This window comes from Gracilinanus agilis, chromosome 5 (genome assembly GCF_016433145.1).
Source record: "Gracilinanus agilis isolate LMUSP501 chromosome 5, AgileGrace, whole genome shotgun sequence".
Classification (NCBI taxonomy): domain Eukaryota; kingdom Metazoa; phylum Chordata; class Mammalia; order Didelphimorphia; family Didelphidae; genus Gracilinanus; species Gracilinanus agilis.
Window position 1 is genome coordinate 188,994,689 of NC_058134.1, and position 22,076 is coordinate 189,016,764.

Consider the following 22,076-nt stretch of genomic DNA (forward strand, 5'->3'; position numbering starts at 1 on the left):
TCAGATGTAAAGGGAAAAAATTTATAACCAAACAAGGCATAAAAAGCATTACAAAAAAAAATGAAATGGATAATTTTTTAAAAATATTATTATTTTTTTATTTTTTAGAAAACTTTTCCATGGTTACATGATTCATGTTCTTACTTTCCCCTTCACTCCTCCCAAACCTCCCCACCCCATAGCCAACACACATTTCCACTGGTTTTAACATGTGTCATCTATCAAGACCTATTTCCATATTATTGATAGTTGCACTGGGGTGGTCATTTCGAGTCTACATCCCCAATCATGTCTGCATCAACCCATGTGTTCAAGCAGTTGTTTTTCTTCTGTTTCCACTCCTGTAGTTCTTCCTCTGGATGTGGATAGCATCTTTTTCATAAATTCCTCAGAATTGTCCTGGGTCATTGCATTGCTGCTAGTACAGAAGTCCATTACATTCGATTTTACCACAGTATATCAGTCTCTGTGTACAATGTTCTCCTGGTTCTGCTCCTTTCACTCTGCATCAGTTCCTGGAGGTCTTTCCAGTTCACATGGAATTCCTCCAGTTTATTATTCCTTTGAGCACAATAGTATTCCATCACCAGCATATACCACAATTTGTTCAGCCATTCCCCAATTGAAGGGCATACTCTCATTTTCCAGTTCTTTGCCACCATGAAAAGTGCAGCTATAAATATGAAATGGATCATTTTAATTATATTAAATTAAATTTTTTTGTACAAAATCAATACAACCAAGATTAGAAGAGAAGTAACAAATTTGAAAATAATTTATACCAAGGATCTCTGACAAAGACTTCATTTCTCATATATAGAAAGAACTGAGTTAAATTTATAAGAATACAAAATATTCCCCAATTGAAAAACAGCCAAAGGACATGAACAGTCAGTTCTCTGAGAAAGAAATTAAACCTATAGCATAGAGAAAATTACTCCAAATCACTATTGATCAGAGAAATGCACATAAAAACAACTCTGACATATCATCTTATGCTTATCAGATGGGCTAACCTAACTAAAAAGGAAAATGATATATATTGGAGAGGATGTGGGACAATTGGAACACTAATATCCTGCTGGTGGAACTGTGAATTGATACAACCATTCTGGAGATAATATAGAACCAGGCTCAAAGGGCTATAAAACTATGCACACTTTTTGACCTACCAATACCACTATTGGGCTTCTATCCCAAAGAGATCAGAGATAAGGGGAAAGGACCTACCTGGAAAAAAAAAAAAAAAACATTGTTAGCAGCTCTTTGTGTAGTGGCAAAGAATTGGAAACTGAGGGGCTGCCCATCACTTGAGGAATGGCTGAACAAGTTGTGTGGCCTAAGAAATGACCAACAGAATGAGAACAGAAAAACCTGGAAAGACTTATATGAACGAACACAAAGGGAAGTGAGCAGAATCAAGAGAACAACACATACAGTAACAGAAATATTGTATAATGATCAAAGGTAAAGGACTAAACTATTTTCACCCAAGAGAGTTCCCAACATACCCACAAGGGACCCATTATGACAAATGTTATCCACAGCCAAAGAAGGAACTGCTGAAGTCTGATTACAGATCACAGCATACCATCTTCCACTTTTATTTCCTCGGTGAGTTCTTTTTATTGTATGTGTGATATGTGTCTTCTGTCATAGCCATGAGCAATATGGAAATATGTACAGAATGAAAGCACTGGGGTAACCTATGCCACATTATTAGATTATTTACCTCCTGGGAAGAAGAGGGGAGGAAGGGAGAAAATCTAAATCCTAAAATATCAGAAAACAATTGTCAAAAATTGTTTCTACATGGGACATGAAGAAATAAATTAATCTAAATAAATAAATAAGCTCCAGGTGAGTTGTGAAGAGTTCCTCATTATTATTACAGCAGGCAGCTTCAAGGGAACTTTCTTCCTCCAGGATGAATGTACCCAGAAACCTCTCCCTTTCTAACTTTTCCAGCAAATTGTCCACCCCCCACCCCAAGTCCTCTCAGCTCTCTCTTTTATCTTCTATCTTTCCCTATCAGTAGTTCAAACAAAGCCCTAGTCTCTTCCCTTCTTAAAAATTCCTCACATGATCAGACCATCCCAGAAAACTATCCTTTTATCTCAGCTCCAGTTCCCACTAGAAGCAGCCAGGTAAGAGCCATGAGTGGAGGGCTGGGCCTGGGGGTCAAGAAAATCTGAGTTTAAATCTGCCCTCCCACACTAGCAGGGTGATCTTGGGCCAGGGGACCTCTGTCTGCCTCAGTTTCCTCAACTACAAAATAATAGCAACAACCTCACAGGGTAAAGAGGTAATATTTGCCAAGTGCTTGGCACACAGTGGGCACCTTCTTAATGCTCATTCTATTTGTCTTCCTCCCTTTGGTGGCCAATCCTAATAAAGCCACTATAGCTATCAACTGGGGCTTCCCTGAGGGGAGGTCATCATTCTGTGATCATGATTTCTCCCACTCCTCCTCCCTTCAATATATCCCCTAAGAACTTCCTTGCCCCATATATTATCCAAAAATTGAGGTCAGTCTCAAGGAGCTCCCTGCTCTTTCCTTCTTTAACCTGCTTTTTAAGATTGTATCATTCAACTGCTGCCCTCTACAATTACCAATGATCTCTTAAAGTGCCCTTTCTAGGGGCAGCTGGGTGGCTCAGTGGATTGAGAGCCAGGCCCAGAGAAAGCAAGTCCTGGGTTCAAATGTGACCTCAGACACTTCCTAGCTCTTACCACTCTTCTGCCTTAGAACCAATACTGTGTAGGTAAAAGTTTAAAAATAAAATAAAGTGCCCTTTCCCCAGTTCTCATCCTTTTTTTTAACCTCTGCAACATTTAGCACTGTTGGTCACCATCTCCTCCTAGATACTCCCTCTATTTTTAAAGCTTTATTCTCTCCAGGTTCTCCCATCTATATGTCCCTTAGCTCCCAGGGGCTCAATTATCATTAATATTCAGATGATCTTCAGATACATATTTGGCCTTAGTTTCTCTCCAGAGCCACAGTTAAACGTGGATCACCAATAGCTCAAGCTAAATGTCTTTGCTGGCCTCTCAAAGCCAACAGTCTCACCCTAGAACTCATCTCTTCCCTTAAACCTTTCCCCATTTCCTTAATCACTGAAGACAGCAGCACCAGGCTCTAAACCAGCTAGTTAGCCATTACATGGTCTCCTAGATTCCTCACTCAAACTGGCCACATTCTCAATTAATCCACAAATCTCACAGTTTACATACTCCATCCTTTAAATCACCTTTTCTCCACCCACAAAGGCCCTTCCCTTCTTCAGGCCTTTTCTCCTCTTCCCTGGAGCCCAGCAGCTGCTTCCTAGCTTGTTTTCTGGTTTCAAATCTCTCCCTCTTCATATGCTAAAGTGATTTTTCTAAATTTCTTTTCAACTCCTGGGTCTCATACCCACCAATAAACCCCCCAGGCAGGCGCTCTGTATTATTTCCAGGGTCAAATGGGGCCTCTTTTAGACATTTAAATCTCCTCAAAACTTGACCCCTTGTTACCTCTTACAATTTACCATCCTCTGGCCACTCTATGGATCTTTTCAATTCATCAGATATCAAGCTCCATCTCTCCTATCTCTTGCTATGGCTATAACACTAGGCTGGCTTGTTCTGGCCTCTTACCTACTTTTTCCTGGTTTTCTTCAAGGTTCCTACCTTCCAGCCTTTATTGGAACCAACTACTAATTCCTTTCACTCTCAAATTATTCTGGATATGTCTTGTATGCTTTTTTAAAATTCAATTTTATTTTTTCCATTACAATTTTTGACAATTGTTTTCTGACATCTCGAAATTCAATTCAGATTCTCTCTCTCCTTTCCTCCTCCTCTTCCCTGAAAAGGTAAATAGTTTGATATGGGTTATATCAGTGGTTTCATACAACAGGTATTTCCATTTCCCCCATGTTGTGTCTAAAGACAAATATCACATATACAATAAAAAATTCAGGAAGGAAATATAGTCAGATTCCAACAGTTTCTTCTTTGGTTATGGATAACTTTATTTTTTTTCAAACTCGAGTCCCTTGGGGTTATCTTAGAACCTTGTTTGATGATAATAATTTAGTTAGTCCTTCACATTTGATCATGGCACAATATTTCTGTTACTGTATACACTGTTCTCCTGGTTCTGTTCACTTTGCATCAGTTCATATAAGTCTTTCAAAGTTTTTCTGAAATTATCCAGTTCATCATTTCTTATGGTGCAATAGTTTTCCATTACATCCACATACCACAATTTGTCTAGACATTCCCCAAGTGATGGATAACTCCTCAGTTTCCAATTCTTTGCCATTACAAAAAGAACTGCTAAAAATACTTTTGCACAGGTAAGTCCTTTCCCCTTATCTCTGATCTCTGGGATTCAGACCCAGTATTGGTATTGGTGGGCCAATTAGTATGCAAAGTTTATGGACCTTTGAGCCTGGTTTCATATCACTCTATGGAATGGTTGTATCAGTTCATAATATACTTTTTGAGACCAGAGACAGTTTTTGTTTTTCATTATATCCCCATTTTTTAGGACAGTACCTGCACATATTAAACAAATAATATTCTCATTGAATATAGATTGTTCACAAAATTAACAGACACATTTAAAGAAACTGCTGACCTCTAGCAAGCTCTGGGAGTGCCTCCAGATAATTTAGAGAAAGGTAAAATATCAATGGAAAATAGGTTATTTAAAAGCATGCAAACCAGTAGCTGAAGTCTTTAATGGATCAGTGGTTCCCAAACTTTTTTGGCCTACTGCCCCCTTTCCAGAAAAAATATTACTTAGCCCCCTGGAAATTAATTTTAAAAAATTTTTAATAGCAATTAATAGGAAAGATAAATGCACCTGTGGCCATCACTGCCTCCCTGGATTGCTGCAGCACCCACCAGGGGGCGGTGGCGCCCACTTTGGGAATCACTGGACTAGAGGTAATGGTTTTCCCAGAGACCTCTAGGGCTGGAATGACTAACCTACCCAGAGCCCTTTGAACCAATGCTAAGCTTCTAGAAGTACAACAAAATGGTAGGCCTAGAACCTTATAGGTCTAGACTTCTGTTCCCATAAATTAATTCTTTCCCTTTTTTGTAATATAACCTAAGTAGGCAGGCGGGATTTCATTTAGATAAGAAGCATTTATTAGTTCTTAGTCTGAATCAGTCACTGCTTTAAGGAGGATACAAAGAAAGACAAAAATAGGGTCTCTGTCCTCAAGAAGCTCAAGTTCTACCAGGAGACAAGATGATATATACAGTCTAAATGGGAGATCATCTCAGAGAAAGACCTGACCCTCGGGGCAGGGCAAAAGCCTCTCACAGAAGAGGATTGGATTTGAGCTGAGTTTTGGAGGCCAGGGAAGCCTGGAGGCTTCAGTGAGGAGAAGAAGCCTTCCAAGAAAGGGAGACAATCAGTGATAAGGCACAGAATCGGGAAATAGAGTATCTTCTGCAAGGAACAGCAGTCAATAGGTCTGTTGGATCATAAAAAAAACTAGGAAGGAGCCAGGTTAAGACCTTTAAATTGCCAAAAGAAATTTCTGTTTGGTCAGAGAGGTTATTACCTCCACTGGAGTTTATTGATTAGGGGCGAGGAGTTTAGGAAAAACACCCAAAATAGGTAGCTGAGGGGGGAAGGGATGGGAAGGAGATAGACTTGAGGGAAGGAGGCCAGCAAGAAGTCTACTGCAATAATCTATCTCTCTCCTCCTCCCCCCAACCAGTGAATCAAATAAAACCAGTGAATATGTAAAACAAATAAATTTGGGAAGAAAAAAATTAGCAAAACTGATCAATGCAGTTTTAAAAGGGATGTTCCATATTCCACCCACACACCCCACACCAGCACCCACTCCAAAGGAGTAGGAGAGATGCCACCTCATAGCTCTTCTTTGGGGTCACACTTGTCCTTAAATACTTTTTCAACATTTTAATTTTTTTGTGTGTGGTTGTGGTTCTTTGCAGTCCTTGCAGTCCTTGTTTCCCTGGAAGTTTACTTTGCAACAGTTTATGCAGTCTTTCAATGCTAATGGGGAGTCCCCATGTTCTTTTAATTTTTGTAGCTCTACTCTATGCTTTTATATTTGTGGACCACAATTTGTTTAACCACTTTTCCACATGGTGGGTATCTACTTGTTATTAACTTTTTGCTACCACACACAGACCAAAAACTGCTGTCATAGGATGCAGCTGGGTGATTCAAGTGGTCTTGAAATGGGAGGTCCTGGGTTCAAATTTAACCTCAGACACTTCCTGACTATGACCCTGGACAAGTCACTTAACCTCCATTGCACAGTCCTTATCACTCTTTGGTTTTGGATCCAATACACAGTATTCATTTTAAGACAGAAAGAAAGATTTTATTGTTTTAAAATGTTGCTATAAATAGTTTGGGGTCTATTGCACTTTTATTTTTAATGACCTCCTTGAGGTATAGGCAGTGAATTTTGGGACCAAAAAGTATGGACACCTGAGGCACTTTATCTGCATAATTACAAACTGCTTTCCAGAATGGCTGTATTAATGTGCATCTCTACCAACAATTTATTAGTAGGCTCATTTTTTCAGGGCTTCTCCAACATGGACTTTTCCTATTTTCTGTCCTCTTTGTAGGTTGGTGGGTGAAGTGAAACCTTAGTGTAGATTGACTTCTGATTCTTTGCTCTCCTTTCACCTTCCATGACAAGAGTCGTCCTCTAAACCATTTTCCACTCCCTCCCCGCATTGCTCCCCAAAGTCTCCAGTTACTGGATTTCTTTTTTCCTGCCCTGACACACTGAACAAGCAGGCATCATGGACAGTGCTGGGACTAGCATCAGGAAGACCTGAGTTCAAGTCTAACCTCAGATATTTTATCAGATGACCCAGAGCAAGTCATTTGATCTGCTTCAGTTTTTCCATCTGTAAAATGGGGATAAGGCTTTGGGTTGATTTTATAAAAGTGCTTAGCATAGTATGTGCCTGACCCATAGCAGGCACTATATAAATGCTTATTCCCTTTCTTTTTCCTAAAGCAAGAAATTGAGTGAAATAGCATAATAAGAAAACAGGAAAACATGGCTCTCATGCTCCTTATTCTCCCTCCTAGCCCTGCAAACAGACCTGGGAAACAACTTCCCCACCAACACATAGGTAACCAGGGGAAAGAAAGCAAAGCCTGGCTACGTGGTCAGAGTGGGGGGAAGCAGGGCAGCCAGTGTTCTCTGGTGGTATCATATTGCTCCCAGCATGTGGGTTCTATTTGTAATTTCTATTGGATGTTGTTTTCCCTCCTCATCTAATGTGGTTGCTGCTAGTAGCCATCAGGCACAGATCCAATGGACACAAAGCTGCGCCCGAATCTGGGATCTTCTTTCAGCTCTCAGATTCCAGGTTTCGGCTTCTCCCAGCATCCAGGAATTTGCCACTTCATTTTGTGTTCCTTGTTCTAGAATCTAATTTGGATATAGGAGGGAGAAAAGGCAGGATATAATTTTTCCCATGTTATTTTATTGCAGATTTGGAAAAAAAAAAAGACACAGAGACTGAAAAGACTGAATGGCATGTACCTAGTTTAGTACCTTGATGAATAAGAATTAATCTCTTTGCAAAGTAACAATTCATTTTAATTAAAAAAAAAAGATTTGTTTGAATCTGATTTTATTAGTAGGAATAATCCCTGGTGTGGTCATTTCTATTACCAATGCAGATTGCCACTTCATCTATAAGGTACAATCTTGAAAAAAAAAAGTGTTGTCTTATAATTGGAGGTATTTCCCGCCCTTCCACAGGAGAAGGCGTTATTTAACATAAAAATATATGTCTGTATAAAACTCTGCCTTGCTTGTTTCTATTGTTTCTTTTTCTGGAGGTGGACACGTACAAGTCATCAAATGGTATTTCTGTTGCTTTAAAGAATGTTCTTTTGGTCCTGCTTGTTTTATTCTTCATAATTTTATGTAGGTCTTACCTTTTTAAAAAAATTCTTACCTTTTATATTGATTCTAAGGTAAAACAGTGTAAGGGAGGCAACTGTGGCTAAATGACTGGTTCAGAGTCACAGAGCTAAGTGTCTGAGATGAGATTTGAAGTGAGATCCTTTGGTCTGCAGGCCTGGTGCTCTAGCCAGTGAGCCATCTAGCTGCCCTTCCCATATTTAAAAAAAATTAACCTATTCATCATTTCTCATAGCCCAGTGATATTCCATCACTGTCCAGATGCACAACTTGTATATAACCGATAATCTTAATTAGTTGCCTGGGACACTGAAAGATTTTATCAGCACTTGTCTGACAGGATTTGAATCTGCATCTTTTATAACAATAAAGCTGGCCTTCTAAGTACTGTCATGCTGCTTCTTCAAACTTATTTTTTTATTTTTTTAAAACCTTACCTTCTGTCTTGGAGCCAATACATAGTATTGGCTCCAAGACAGAAGAGTGGTAAGGGTAGGCAATGGGGGTCAAGTGACTTGCCCAGGGTCACACAGCTGGGTAGTGTCTGAGGTCAGACTTCAACTAGGACCTCCCATCTCTAGGCCTGGTGCTCAATCCATTGAGCTACCCAGCTGCCCCCTATTTTTTTAATTTTTAAAAGTTTTACGTTCCACATCTTACTTTCCAGCATTTCCCATTTAAAAAAGGCCAGCAATATATCAATTACATACATAAAATTATTTAAAACATACATTTCCATTTCGGCCATATTGCAAAAAAAAAAAAAAAAGCAAGAAAGATAAAATGAAAAATTATACTTCTATGTAAAGTCAAAGCTCATCAGTCTGCTCTCTGGAGGTGGGAAGCACCTTTCATCATGTGTTTTGGAATTATCTTGGATCTTTGTGTTCGTCAGAGTAGTTAAATCTTTCACAGTTGATCATTTTAATATTGCTGTTATTGTGGACAATATTCTGTCCTGGTTCTTCTCATTTCCTTTTGCATCATCAGTTCATAGAAGTCTTTCTAGGTTTTTCTGAAACTATCCTGTCCTTATCATTTCTTTTAGCATAATAGTATTCTATCATAACCAGATATTACAACTTGTTCATCTGTTCTGCCATAATTATTTTTGTATATCTAGGTACCTTTCCTTTTAGCTCTCTGGGACACAGAGCTAGAAGAGATGTTGCTGGGTCAAAGGATTTACAGTTTTAGTCAGTTTGATAGGTGTAAGATGGTATCTCAATTATTCTAATTTACATTTCATTAATTAAAGAATTTTTTTTCATGATTGACACTTTTGATTTCTTCTGATACTGCATGGTCAGATCTCTTGATAATTTATTAATTGGGAAATGGCTTGTATTTTAACAAATTGGAATTCAGTTCCCTCTATATTTGAGGAACGAGGCTTTTGTTAAAGAAACTAGCAATGGATTTTTAAATATACCTTACCTAGAATTGACTGATATTTAATGAGTTTTATTAAAAATTTCCTCGACAAGTTCAAGTATTCAAACACAAAAAAGAAGAAAAAGAAAAATTAACAGATAAAATTCAGGATACTCATTCCACTATTTGAGGGGTTCCTCTGCCTTATAGACAGCCAAGGAATATCTTTAACATAACTGATCCATAACAATCACATATTTCATCTAAAGAGAAAAAAATGTCGAGTACTTTTCCTTTGAATATATTTGATTTATATCATTACCTGGCTGAAACTGATTTATAAGGATTCCATTCTATTATGTAATATGCTTTGTAATATCACCCTGTTGTCCTTTAAATGGTCCTTCTTGTCTCTATAATTTTGGCCCTAATTTTATTTTTAATTTTTAGTTTTTAGCAACTAAATCTTCTTTATTTCATAGATACCTTTTATGTTAATAATTTAGTTAGGAATTCTCATTACACGCACGAAGCATACAGTATATATATATATATATATATATATATATACACACACACACACACATACAGATAGGGTGTTCCAAAAGTCCTACTGCAGTTTTAAGCTATTAAAGCTTTTCAAAACAGAAGGAAACTTGATCCTCTGGATTCTTTCATAAAGATGACATGCTACTAAAAAGCCAGGTGCCTTTCCTCCACCCCCAACGCACTATGTCCCCAAAATTTTAGGACAATTTAAAACTTTAACTGTATTAAGGCCTTGGTGTGGGTGTGGGTCTCACATACAGGTAAGCCCACGGCTTTTTTGTAAAATGTCACTTTTATGCAGGAAACCAAAGTATCAAATTTCTTTGGGTTTTGGAAATGATGTAAAGTATGAACTAAAGCTCACAGCAGGAAGAACGTGAAATTGACTTGGAAGTGTGTGAACAACCCGGCAGCAGGAAGAAAGCGCCACTGACATGGGAGTAGGAGGACAAATGCAGGATGGATGCATCCTAAGAGAAACCATCTTCCGTGCAGATATCTATCTGTCTTTTTGCCCTGTTCCATTTCAGACCCTCACTTAGGGTTAAAAAGAACACAGGAAAGGAGCCCCTAACCGCGTCTGTGTGCCGTGGATCCTCGAACCCTTGGAAAGCCTCCCGACCTCTTTTCAAAAAGATGTTCCCAGCCTATTCATAATGAAAGGAAATGCCAAGTTTCAATTAGAGGTCACTGAAAAATAAAATCATTTATTTATATCTTTTCTTTCAAATCTACAGATGCTCTGAAATGTATTCATGTCCTCTTCAAGGTCTCTAAAGACAAGGGTAAGAATTCCTGGCATATAATAAAATAGTACTCTTGAGCTAACTTCAATGAGGTGATTCATTATTTTTCATTATGTTATTTAAAAACGGACAAAACTCATTTTTGCCCACGCATAGTTAAGTCCCAACATTCCTTTTGGTAGTTACCAAGGCTCCCATTTCCCCCCCTTTCAGTTTTCATTGGAGGGAGAAAAATCACTAACACAGATGTTTAAGAACATCAACATTTATTTAACATGATAGAAAAGAAATGCGATATGAACATTTGCATTTAAACAATAGTAACTTTATATACTTATATTGCATGTGCTCATTGTATAATACATACACAATGAACATAATTACATTTGTACACAAACTAAGTACTGGAATTGGAAACCTTATTGCTGTACACACCTATTCCAAAGAATTAAAAGCCCAGTACCGCAAAATACCTACACTTTATTTTGTTTTTAAGGAAAAATAGGCCATAACATTTGTGTATATGCTGACAACAGTGTGGCAGTAACTGCTGACGCTGCAATGTGACCGAGTGCAATGTGACTGAGAAATAATTACAGCAGAAAACAGGACATTTCACTTAGCAATAATAAAATGGCACATTTTAAATACACACACATATATATAAGAATTTTACAAACCAAGTGTGAAACAATGCATTGTAGTAGCCAAAGAGAAAATAAGCTTCAGCAGGGATGTGGAAAAGTAACCAATTTCATGTACTCAAAAGCCAAAAGCCAAATGGAAATCATCAACTCAGAATTAAGAAACATTTAAATCTGGAACACAGCAACTAAGCTATGGCTGTAGGCTACACATTAAAAAGCACCATTATTTATGTGCACTGAAATCATAGCAGCAAGCTGGTGTCATAAGAGATAACCTTGATACTGTGGAGTGTACCTATGGGCCATTAAAGCTATCTTGGAATAAACATTTCCAGAAGTGATAAAATGATGCTCTGTGGCTAAAGGCATCTGAACTATGAATTTCATAGATTTAAGAGACTGTACAATTTCTTCTCACATTTCCATAGGTCCATATCCTTAACTATGAATTGGTTCAACAGAAGCTGTTGTAGCTAGAAAAAAAAGAAAGGAGAGAAAATTACTTTACCACCTACAAAGTTAAGAAATCAATGTTTCACACATTTCTTCTAACTGAGGGGGACACATCCAGAGAGAGGAAGAGGGGGAGGGTGGGGGGGGGGGGAAGAGAGCACACTGTTTATCTGCATAGCTGTGAATCTACTAAGTTATAAAGAAGAAAATGGTTTTTTACTTGCACTTGGAAAATGCTATTAGTAGCAATTCAAAATCACAAATAGCTGAATTTGTTGAACACGAAGGAATAAAAATAGTAAATGTTTACTGATGGATGAGGGAAAACGGAAAAACAACACAACACAGCTTTGTCTGACATGTTAAAATATATAACAATTCCAAAATTTTCCTAAATACTGCCAAGCCTAGAATTTGGAAAATGATACACATATATATATAAACAAAAAGTTAAATGTCCAAAGTTAGGATGACACCAGCTCCCAGTGGCAGATATAGGTTTAAATTATATGATACATTATCATTCTACGATATCACTATACCTTAAGCAGAACTCTTTCAAAACAATTTAAGAGGGGCAGCTGAGTGACACCCAGTGGATTGAGAGCCAGGCCTAGAGATGAGAGGTCCTGGGTTCGAATATGAGCAGTGTGACTCTGGGCAAGACACTTAACCTCCACTGTCCAGCCTTTACCACTCTTCTGTCTTGGAACCAATACACAGTATTGATTCTGAGATGGAAGGGTACGGATTTAAAAAAAAAAAAATCAAGAAAATCAAAGAAATTAGAGTGATAATGCTAGATAACAAGATTTTATAGTATATACCCAAACTTGCCTTATAGCCATGGTAGGCATAGGGCTGGTATACATTTAATTTTTGCCCTTTATTACTTAATCCACCAATAATGATGATTGTCTTTTGGGCAACACTCTACCAAAACTGAGGCAGCCATTTTTAGGTATATTTTGCTTGGCAATAATATTTATTGCCTTCCTGGATATTTGTTATCAGTGGCATTCAAATAATAAATTAATAAGACCTAAAAGCATTTGAATTAGAGAATAAAAAGTGGGCAGCACTGGATAGCAAAAGAGTAGAAGCTAACAAAAAGACTTTTTTTTCCTTGGAGCTATTTGAATTCTACATAAATGACAACTAAGAACAAAAGAGGGCTACTTATTTGTTTCCAGTGGAAAAGATCTAAAGTAAAAAGCAGCAGAAGACTAAAATACAGTTAAACATAACCATTTCTGGATCAGGTCCTGCCCACTACAAAGTATTTATTCTCTTTCTTTATAGATAAGAATTCCCCAAAGTCTAAGTCATTATGCTAATTGAGCTATTTAATATTCACCCTTCCATTTAATGTGTCTCTTTATGATGTAAGTTCTCAGAGCTTGGAGGTATATCCTCAGGGTTGGGTTTAGAGGGGGACTCAGAGGAGTTTTATAAATGCTAACTCAGAGCATTCAAAAGCAAGAATTGGTGAATATACCTAAATACAGCACCTGGGCATTGACAATAAAATCCAGAGTAAGTCAGTATTATGCCAAATGCCTTTGTTTTCCATTTCTCAGGCCAGTTTTGGTATGGGTAAGGGGCTTGCACAGTTGAAACTTCTCCAAGTAGAAGAAATGGTACAATTTCAGTCATCTTTCTCTAATCTCCATCTTCATCCTGTCTACTTCTTCCTTCCATACTTTCTTCAAATACATGTGCACCATCCCCTCAAGGTGTCCTCTGATATCCCTTTTCTCCTTCTTAGATCAACTCCTAAAAGTCAACATTCCTTGCCTCCACTCTCCCCTTTTTCCTCATCCTGTGCAACCTCGCTTTCAAAATCTTAATTTAATTTGAAACTGTTTACTAGAAAGTTAATAATGTCCTCCTAACTAAATGCCAAATCTAATGATTCTTTCTCAATCCTGGTCTTCCCTCCCCACCCCCCTCATTTTGCATTTGCCATTATCAAATGTTCTCTTTTCTTGGATACTCTCCTCAGAGTATTGGTGACTCCATTCTCTTCAGGATCTCCTCCTCCCAGTCCTTATCAGTCTCACAGGATTTCACCCTCAGCATCTCATCCCCCAATAAGGCTTGGACCAGCAGTCTCTCTTCTCACTCTTTATATTCTCCAATGGCCTATTACACCTTTCAAACTGGCCATCCCATACATATCAGGCTCTATATGTCAAAAATTGAACTCGGTTATATTTTCCCCCAAAGCAACTTATATTTCTGACTTCATTAAAAACTATACACCAGTCCTGGCCTGTGCTCTGATCAAGACCAAGGTCTGGCCTTTGCATGGGCCATCTCCCCATTCACCTGGGCTGCAGAGAATCCCTTTTTTCCTTCAATATTCAGCTTATGCACCACCTTTTGTGGGAAGCCTTACCAGACCCCTTTCCGGAATTTTAATTTTTTTTCTGGGGCCCTCCAGAACAAATGTATTTATTCATATATTAGATGTCCCAATAGAGGAAGACATTATGCTAAATGATCTATTTACTATTCACATTTCTACTGAAAGTCTCTCTTTATAATGTATGTTCTTTTGAGAGAGGGGGTGATTTCACTGGGTTATCCAAGGGTTTGGCCTAGAGCAGGACACTTAGATGGCATCTAATAAATGCAGACCAATAAGCATTCCAAAGTATGTGTTGATGAATATGCCTAAAGATAGTATCAAATGTAATTAAACCTAGATGCAGAAAATAATTCTTTTTACTTATTCTGAATTTTTATGAAAAACAAAACACTAAAACAACACACACACACAAAACAACCTCAAATGATTTGTAAGCTCCCATAATTAGCACAAAAATCACAAAAATAACTTGATATTAACTAAAAGCTAAGGAATTTAGAAGCCAGTCATTAAGTCCCAGGTTTTCTCTTTTTGTTTTTAGAATTGTTTTCTAATGGGTAATTTCTCTAATATTTATTTATTAGCAAAAAGAAAGAAAAAAAGTGAAGTTTGAAAGTACTTGCATATGACAGTAGCAAAAGACAAAATAAAAAAAAAAGAATTGTAAAGAATTTTTGTGAGCATTTGGTCTAACAATTTATTTTGCATCTAAGGAAACAGAAGCCCAAAGTAAAATGACTTGTTCAAGGTCAAAAAGCCAACTAGTGGTAGAGCTCTATATTCTCCCCCAGAGGTAACCACTTTTTTGGTCATCAGCATTTTCACTAAAATTCATGACTGTTTCTACCCTTCTGATGAATTCATTGGAGAAATAATTTTGATGGCTTCTGATGTCATTAGGTTAGTTTCATCACAAAATCATTCATTCAGTTTAATTCAACAGATAGATTTATCAAGCATTTGTAATGTATAAGGCACTGTGCTAGGTGTTAGGGATTAAAAAATGGATTTGATATCAAAAGGAAACAAAAGTCATCATCAACAAAATATTCATAGCAGCATTATCTGTTAATATATTAAAACTGGAATGGCTAAACTGTGAACTATGATTATGTCATAAGAAATAACAAATATGACAGACACAAGAACTATTAGATTTATATGAAGGGATGAAGAAAGTAGATCCATCTCAATATTCACACCAAATAAATTTACAAAAAAATCTGTTAACAATAGAATACAAAAAAAAATGAATACTAGAAAGTTCACAAGGGTCTGAGAAATGATATTAAAGTCATCTAAATTAATGTATACATTTAAGGGCAAACTAAAATAATAGAGTTCACCTTTCTACTTAAAAATACTTTGTACAAGTGAATGTTTATGTTAAACACTGGTGATTACCAAATTTATTTTTCAAAGTTATCTAAGAGGCAGATTAAACTAGAGTCTGTTGCCAGAGAACCAAGCCTAGAGATGGGAGGTCCTGGGTTCAAATCTGGTCTCATACTTCTTAGCTATGAGACCCTGGGCAAGGCACTTGGCCCTAATTGTGATCTTCCACTTTTGAGCAATACTTAGTTATCAATTTTAAGACAAAAGGTAAATGTTTAAGAAGAAGAAGAAAAAAGGAAAATAAAAAGATACCTAAGAGCTTACAATCTAATAGGGGAGAAATGACCTTTATCCCAGCTGTGTGACCCTGGGCAAGTCACTTGACCCCAATGCCCATCCTTACCACTCTTTCACCTATGAGTCAATACACAGAAGTTAAGGGTTAAAAAAAAAAAAACGACCTTTATCAAAATACATTAGTACAAATGTGATTTCATCAATTCCTCTCACAGACTGCAACTCAGAGCTAGGTGTATCTGCTTCTTCCCATAAATTCTTCAATTTCTTTTTCTTTTCTAATTGCTACTGCTAGTGTTTCTAGTACAATATTAAATAATAAAGGTATTATTGGGCATCTTTGTTATACTCCTGATCTTACTGGGAATAGTTCTAAGTTATCCCCATTGCTGATCATGTTTATTGATGGTTTTAGATATATACCATTTATCATTTTTAGGAAAGACCCTTCTATTCCTATACTTTCTAGTGTTTTCAGTAGGAATGGGTGTTGTATTTTGTCAAAGGCTTTTTCAGCATCTATTGAGATAATCATGTGATTTTTGTTTGTTAGACTGTTGATATGGTCAATTATGTGAATGGTTTTCCTAATATTGGACGATCCTTGCATTCCTGGTATAAATCCCACCTGATCATAATGAATAACCCTCATGATCACTTGCTAGGGTCTTTTTTCTACTATTCTGTTTAAGTATTTTTCATCTATGTTCATGAAGGAGATTGGTCTATAGTTTTCTTTCTCTGTTTTTGGTCTCCCTGGCTTTGGGATCAGTACCATATTTGTGTCATAAAAGGAGTTTGGTAGAACTCCTTCTTTGCTTATCATGTCAAATAGTTTGCATAGTATTGGGATTAGTTGCTCTTTGAATGTCTCCCATGAAAGCCTGCAGCTTCTTTTTGGCAAGATGAGCCTATCTGCCCGAGGACAACATGTGCTGTAGCTACTTGGGCCCACCATGCACTTCTCCATTACCTTCTCAGTGATTCTCAACTTTTAGTTTTTAAAAACTTTTCAGAGGTAACTGTAATGGCTGGTATTTCTTTTTGAAGTGGCAGGCACTGTGCTAAGTGCCTTACAAACAGCATCTCATTGGATCTTCACACAGATCCTATCACTGTCCTCATTTCACCTGGGAGGGAACTGCGGCAAAAAGGTGCTGAGTGACTTGCCCAAGGACACACAGTTGAAATGCCAGCTGTGAGACTCTCTGCCCCAGGATGCCCTCTGGGGACTGTAGTGTTACTTTACTCAGGCCCAGACAGAGCAGGAACTTAAAAAAAGAAGAGGGGCCACTGAAAAAGGAGGCTGTGAGAGGATCATGTTTATAAGATACTTCTGCTTAAAGTGATAAGTATTCTTTTATCTTCCTAATGAGATCAGCAGATCACAAGAAATGAGTGGCTACTTATCAGGCACTTTACCCTCCTAAACACCTGGAGGCCTTTACCCTGGCAGGAATACTTCTTGTATAATGGCATCAAACCAACCTTTAGAACACAGGTGCCCTATTTTTTGCTTTGCTTAATATCAATAATCATTAAGTCAAACAAACTTATCTCTTTAGTGGCTTCCTCTAAGGAATCTTATAGGAAGTCAAGGTACACCTGGGAAGTATCTTGTTGAAGAGAGCCCCCAGTGACTCATTTTGCTCTAGTCAAACAAATGTTTTTTTAAAACAAACAACTGAGTAGCAGGCTGGGGTGGGGGGATGTTTTGGAAAGATTATTTGGCAGCCAGGTGAAGAGCATGTTGTAGAGCCCCAGCACGTGGGAGGCAGCCTAGGTGGGAGAGCCTGAAGCAGGGCTGGGGATGAAAGGGGCAGGTATGAGACATCTCCCGCAGAAGATCATTGGAACCCAACAGAAGCAATCCCAAGAAGCAGTCAGGGAGGGAAAGAATTCCTAAGATGGACCCCTGAGCACTTTGGTCTATGTGCCCCCGAGGCAAGCACTGAGCAGCAGGAGGCCCTCTTGGCCTCCCCTGATTTATAGCTGGGGCAGGAGCTCTGACCCCTGCTTACAAACACTCCCTCCCGCCCCGCCCCGCTCCCAAGCCATTTGTGTACTGTCTAGGAGAATGGATTAGACAACAGGACAAATGCTCAGGTAGCTAACTACCGAGGAAGCACAAGCAAAAAGGGGGGAAAAAAGAACATACTTCTCTGTAACTATACACACATGAAATGGGATCCTTCTGGGAGCTGTGGCTGCGCTGGCTGGACAGGCGATGTGGAGGGCTCAGGGGATGGCGGCAGAGTTTTCACTGAAAACAACAGAGCAAGAACGGGTGAGAAGATAAAACCTTGATCATCTCTACAAAGAGGCCAGTCACCCAGGGCTCTATTGAGAAGTAACAAACACAGTAGCAAGCTGTGGTCTCCTCAGGGCCCTTTTCTGCTCTATAGCTCTCCCCAGGACTAGGCACAGTGCCTGGCACACAGGAGGCTCTTGTATACTAATATAAATAGTTTTAAGAAGAAATGAACAGATGCGTTTGTTTTTTATCGCAGGTGTCTAGTTTGAGAACTACTTATATACTAAGAAATCTTTCATCAGAATCTTTGTTTCAGGAGGCAGCTGGGTAGCTCAGTGGATTGAGAGCCAGGCCTAGAGATGGGAGGTCCTAGGTTCAAGTCTGGCCTCAGACACTTCCTAGCTGTGTGACCCTGGGCAAGTCACTTGACCCCCATTGCCTACCCTTACCACTCTTCTGCCTTGGAGCCAATATACAGTATTGACTCCAAGACAGAAGGTAAGGGTTTAAAAAAGAATCTTTGTTTCACATTGGTTTCTGTATTTTTTCCTACTTTTGACAGATAGCCAAAACGTTAGATCCTTATTAGGTCCCTGATCTATCACAATACAGAGGAGGACAAATGCCTTTTTTTCTAAACACAATTTCAGTGCTTTGCACCCATGGAGACATATCCTGGAGATGAAGGGTTATGTAGCAGAAAAACTCAGGACTTGGGGGGTCAGGATGCTCTAAGTAGGGTTTGAGTGATCTCTGACAAGGCATGGATGTCCTCACCTAGCCAAAAGGGTCTGAGGCATAATTTAAATGTGGTCTTCCAGACTCCAAGTGTAGTGTTTTTTTCCTGCAATACCACCTAGTGGCTGCCAGGTTGTTGTGAATGCGCTATACACGGGAAGATGCTAGGGAAACAAGAGCTGGGCCAGCAGATAAGGGACAATTTCAGGAGATACCTATATATTACATTATATTAACAGTGAAAATGTTTTAGAAGTCAACTCACTGTTAGTGGAAGTGAACTGGCCATTGTGATTAAGTTTTGGTGAGATCAAAGACTTGACATTATACATAACGGTATTTACCGGTTATTGCTTGATTTCCTCTTGAAGTTTCAGCCATAGGTTCATAAGAAATGACATTCCCTTCTTGTTCAATGACATTGGCTATTTCCTTTTCTTCTGAATTGCCTTCAGATTTATGATTTGCGATTAGAGTCACAATTTGGGGGCTAATGAAAATAGAGTGACATTTAAAAAATTGGTTCTAGATTATGTAATAAACCTAAATACAAAAACTAAACTTGCAGTTATGTTTATCTTTACCTGTATGAAATATCATCAGACATTTTTTCTCTCTCCTGTTGTTTATCCATCATTTCTTCAGAATTCTCTTCTCTTGGCTCAGATTTGAATAGTGGTTCACAGAATGAGTCATTATCAGTTTTTAAAAACTACAGGAGAAAAATTAAATGTTCTCTTTAAAAGCAATCTTAAAATAAAATCACACTCAAATATAAAAAGTACAACTCCCTCCACATAAATAAAATTAAGGCTATAGTAAAATATCTTCCCTATGAAATCATGTACATTGCTATCTGTAAGCTTTTCCATAACATTGAGTTATATAATGGGCTACAATGATTCTAAGCTCAATAATGATATTTTAAAATATGAATTAAACTATAAATTAAAATCTAGCATTCAGGAGGGCATCACTGTAAAGTTCTCTCCTAGTCTAAATGCCTAAATTTCAGAGTTTCTTTGAAAGTGGCTGAGATCACATGGCTTCATTATTCAGATGACATGGGTTGCAGGAATCTTTCAAAAATATTAAGTAGGAAGAGACAATATGCAAGAGAACCAATGAGAAGGGTACTGAAATTATTCAGGTGAGAGGTGATGAAGGCTATGCATAAATAAAGAAATGGATGTAAATTTCTGAGATGTTAATGAGGCAAAACCAGTGAGATTTGGCATTTGATTGGACATGGGAGTTGGGGATGATTCCTCAAGGTTAACACAAAACTCAAATTTAATTTGGAAATTTAATGACTTGGAGGATGCTGGTGACCTGGAAAGAAAGAGGGAATCAGCAAGAAGAGTGGTTTCAGGCATGGTGATTTTCACATGTATGTGGGATACCCAGGTGGAGATGTCCAGCCTTGTAGCTGTGGGGCACAGGAGAGGTGAGAAAGACCAGGATGGACTGACCCCAAATGTTAGCTCCTGCTTCCTGTGAGTCTGGACTCCTGGGCCTTATAGGAAATATCACTCAGAATCATGAAGACCTGGGTTCAAGGATGACCTATTATACCCACTGATTCTGTGACCCTGGTATGTCTCTAAAATGAGAATTTTCAGATTAGATACTAGCAGATTTTCATCAACAGTGGGAATTCCTTTGAGTAATTGAAAAAACGGATCTGGTTAAAAATAAACCATTAACCATTCCAGGGTAATATCAAGGGGGAAGAGGACTCCAGAGTCCATCACTACAGAGAGGTTAAGGAGAAGAACTGCACAATGGTAATAGGATTTAGTAATCAAGAGATAAGTAGTGACTTTCAGGGGAGAAGATTTCAAGGAGTTAGGAAGTGAGAGTGGATGTGAGATGAGGGGGTAAGAATTGAGAGTTAACAGCTTTTTTTTCTAGAAGTTTAGTTGTGAAAGAGAAACACTAATTTTTTGAGAGAATTGTAGGACTAAGTGAAGTGTTTTTTTTTTTTCAAATTTGTTTTCCAACTTTTTAACATTAAAATTGCCAGGTATCTCCCTTCATCCCTACCCACCTCCATACTAGAGAAGGCTTCATTTGACCCTCACCAAAACACAACCATGTCTTGCTTGAAAGGATGTAGGACATTTAGCAATGTTTATTAACTGCAGCAGGGAAAGAGCCAGTGTTTAAGAAGCATATGAAAATCAGGGAAAGAGGGGATGACCAAAGGAAACACAGAAGGGACTTATCTAGGATAAAATTTAAAAGGGATACATGTACATGATTTTTTTAAAAGTCAATTTTTTAAGTATAAGATGGGGGAAGAGGATGGACAGAAAGTAGTTTTGAAAAAGAACTGTGGGTTTTACTGGATTTCAAGCTTCTTCTGAGGTGAGATAAGCAGCATTATGAGAGGCACAACTTCCAGGAATAATGATCCCCTTGTACTGTGCCCTGGTTAGACCACAAATGTTCAGTTTAGGGCAATAGAGTTTAAAAGATCTTTAATTGCCTGAGGGCAATTAAAAAAATTTATTTTAAAATATTTTTCCATGTTTATGTGATTCATTTCCTTATCATCCCCTCTATAAGAGATCTTTTAGAAGAAGGCAGCCAGGAGGTAAAGAGCCTCCAGTTTATGCCAAATGAAGAGCAGTAATAGAGAATATTTAGTATGGAAAAAAGGTTACTTATGAAAGATAAGATAACCCTTCAAATAACTAAAAATAGGTACCATGTGGAATAGAAAAAGATACTCCTCTTTTTGGTTCCAGCAAGGGGGGTGGGTGGGAAGGAAGAAAAAAAGAAGAACATCCAGAGTAAAAGTTGCAAAAAGACAAATTTAGGCTGACGTACGAAAAATTTCCTAATATATCAAGACATTCAAAAGTTGAATAGATGCTCTGAGAAAGCATTGGAGGACTTCAAGGAGAGCTGATTAACCATCTGTCTAATGTACAGCAAAGGAATCCTTGATGATTTTGGTTGGTAAGAAAGAAGGAAAGAAACAAGCATTTATGAAGCTCTTATGTGCTAGGCACTGTGTAAGTGCTTTGCAAATAATGCCTCATTTGATCTTCAGAATAATCGTCTGAAGGTGGATGCAATTATCAGGGCCATTTTACATTTGAGGAAAGTGAGGTAGAGAAATATCATATAACTTGCCCATGGTCACATAGAAAAGTATCTGAGGCTGGACTTGAAATCAGGTCTGCCTTAACTCTAAGTCTAGTGCTCTAACCATTGGGTTACTTTGCTGCCAGATCTAGATGACCAGGTGAGGCCTCTTCCAACTCTGAGTAACTCTGGGAAGTTGTCCTGATTTTAATATTATAGTTGCTAAGCACAGGTTATAAAGAATAATAGTTATAAAAGAATCAGTAAAAACATGAA

At 38.0% G+C, this 22,076-nt stretch overlaps 1 protein-coding gene across 1 annotated transcript in view; it reads right to left on the reverse strand.

The window, feature by feature from the left end:
* Window positions 1–10,875: 10,875 nt before the first annotated feature.
* PLEKHA5 (pleckstrin homology domain containing A5) overlaps window positions 10,876–22,076 on the reverse strand; it is a 162,753-nt gene continuing 151,552 nt past the window's right edge. The window contains exons 28-31 of the mRNA XM_044678478.1: window positions 19,289–19,416; window positions 19,049–19,194; window positions 17,891–17,975; window positions 10,876–11,726 (exon numbers count right to left, since the gene is read on the reverse strand). Of these exons, the coding sequence (XP_044534413.1) occupies window positions 11,708–11,726; window positions 17,891–17,975; window positions 19,049–19,194; window positions 19,289–19,416 (378 nt within the window). The 3' untranslated portion in view covers window positions 10,876–11,707. The remainder of the gene's footprint in view (window positions 11,727–17,890; window positions 17,976–19,048; window positions 19,195–19,288; window positions 19,417–22,076) is intronic.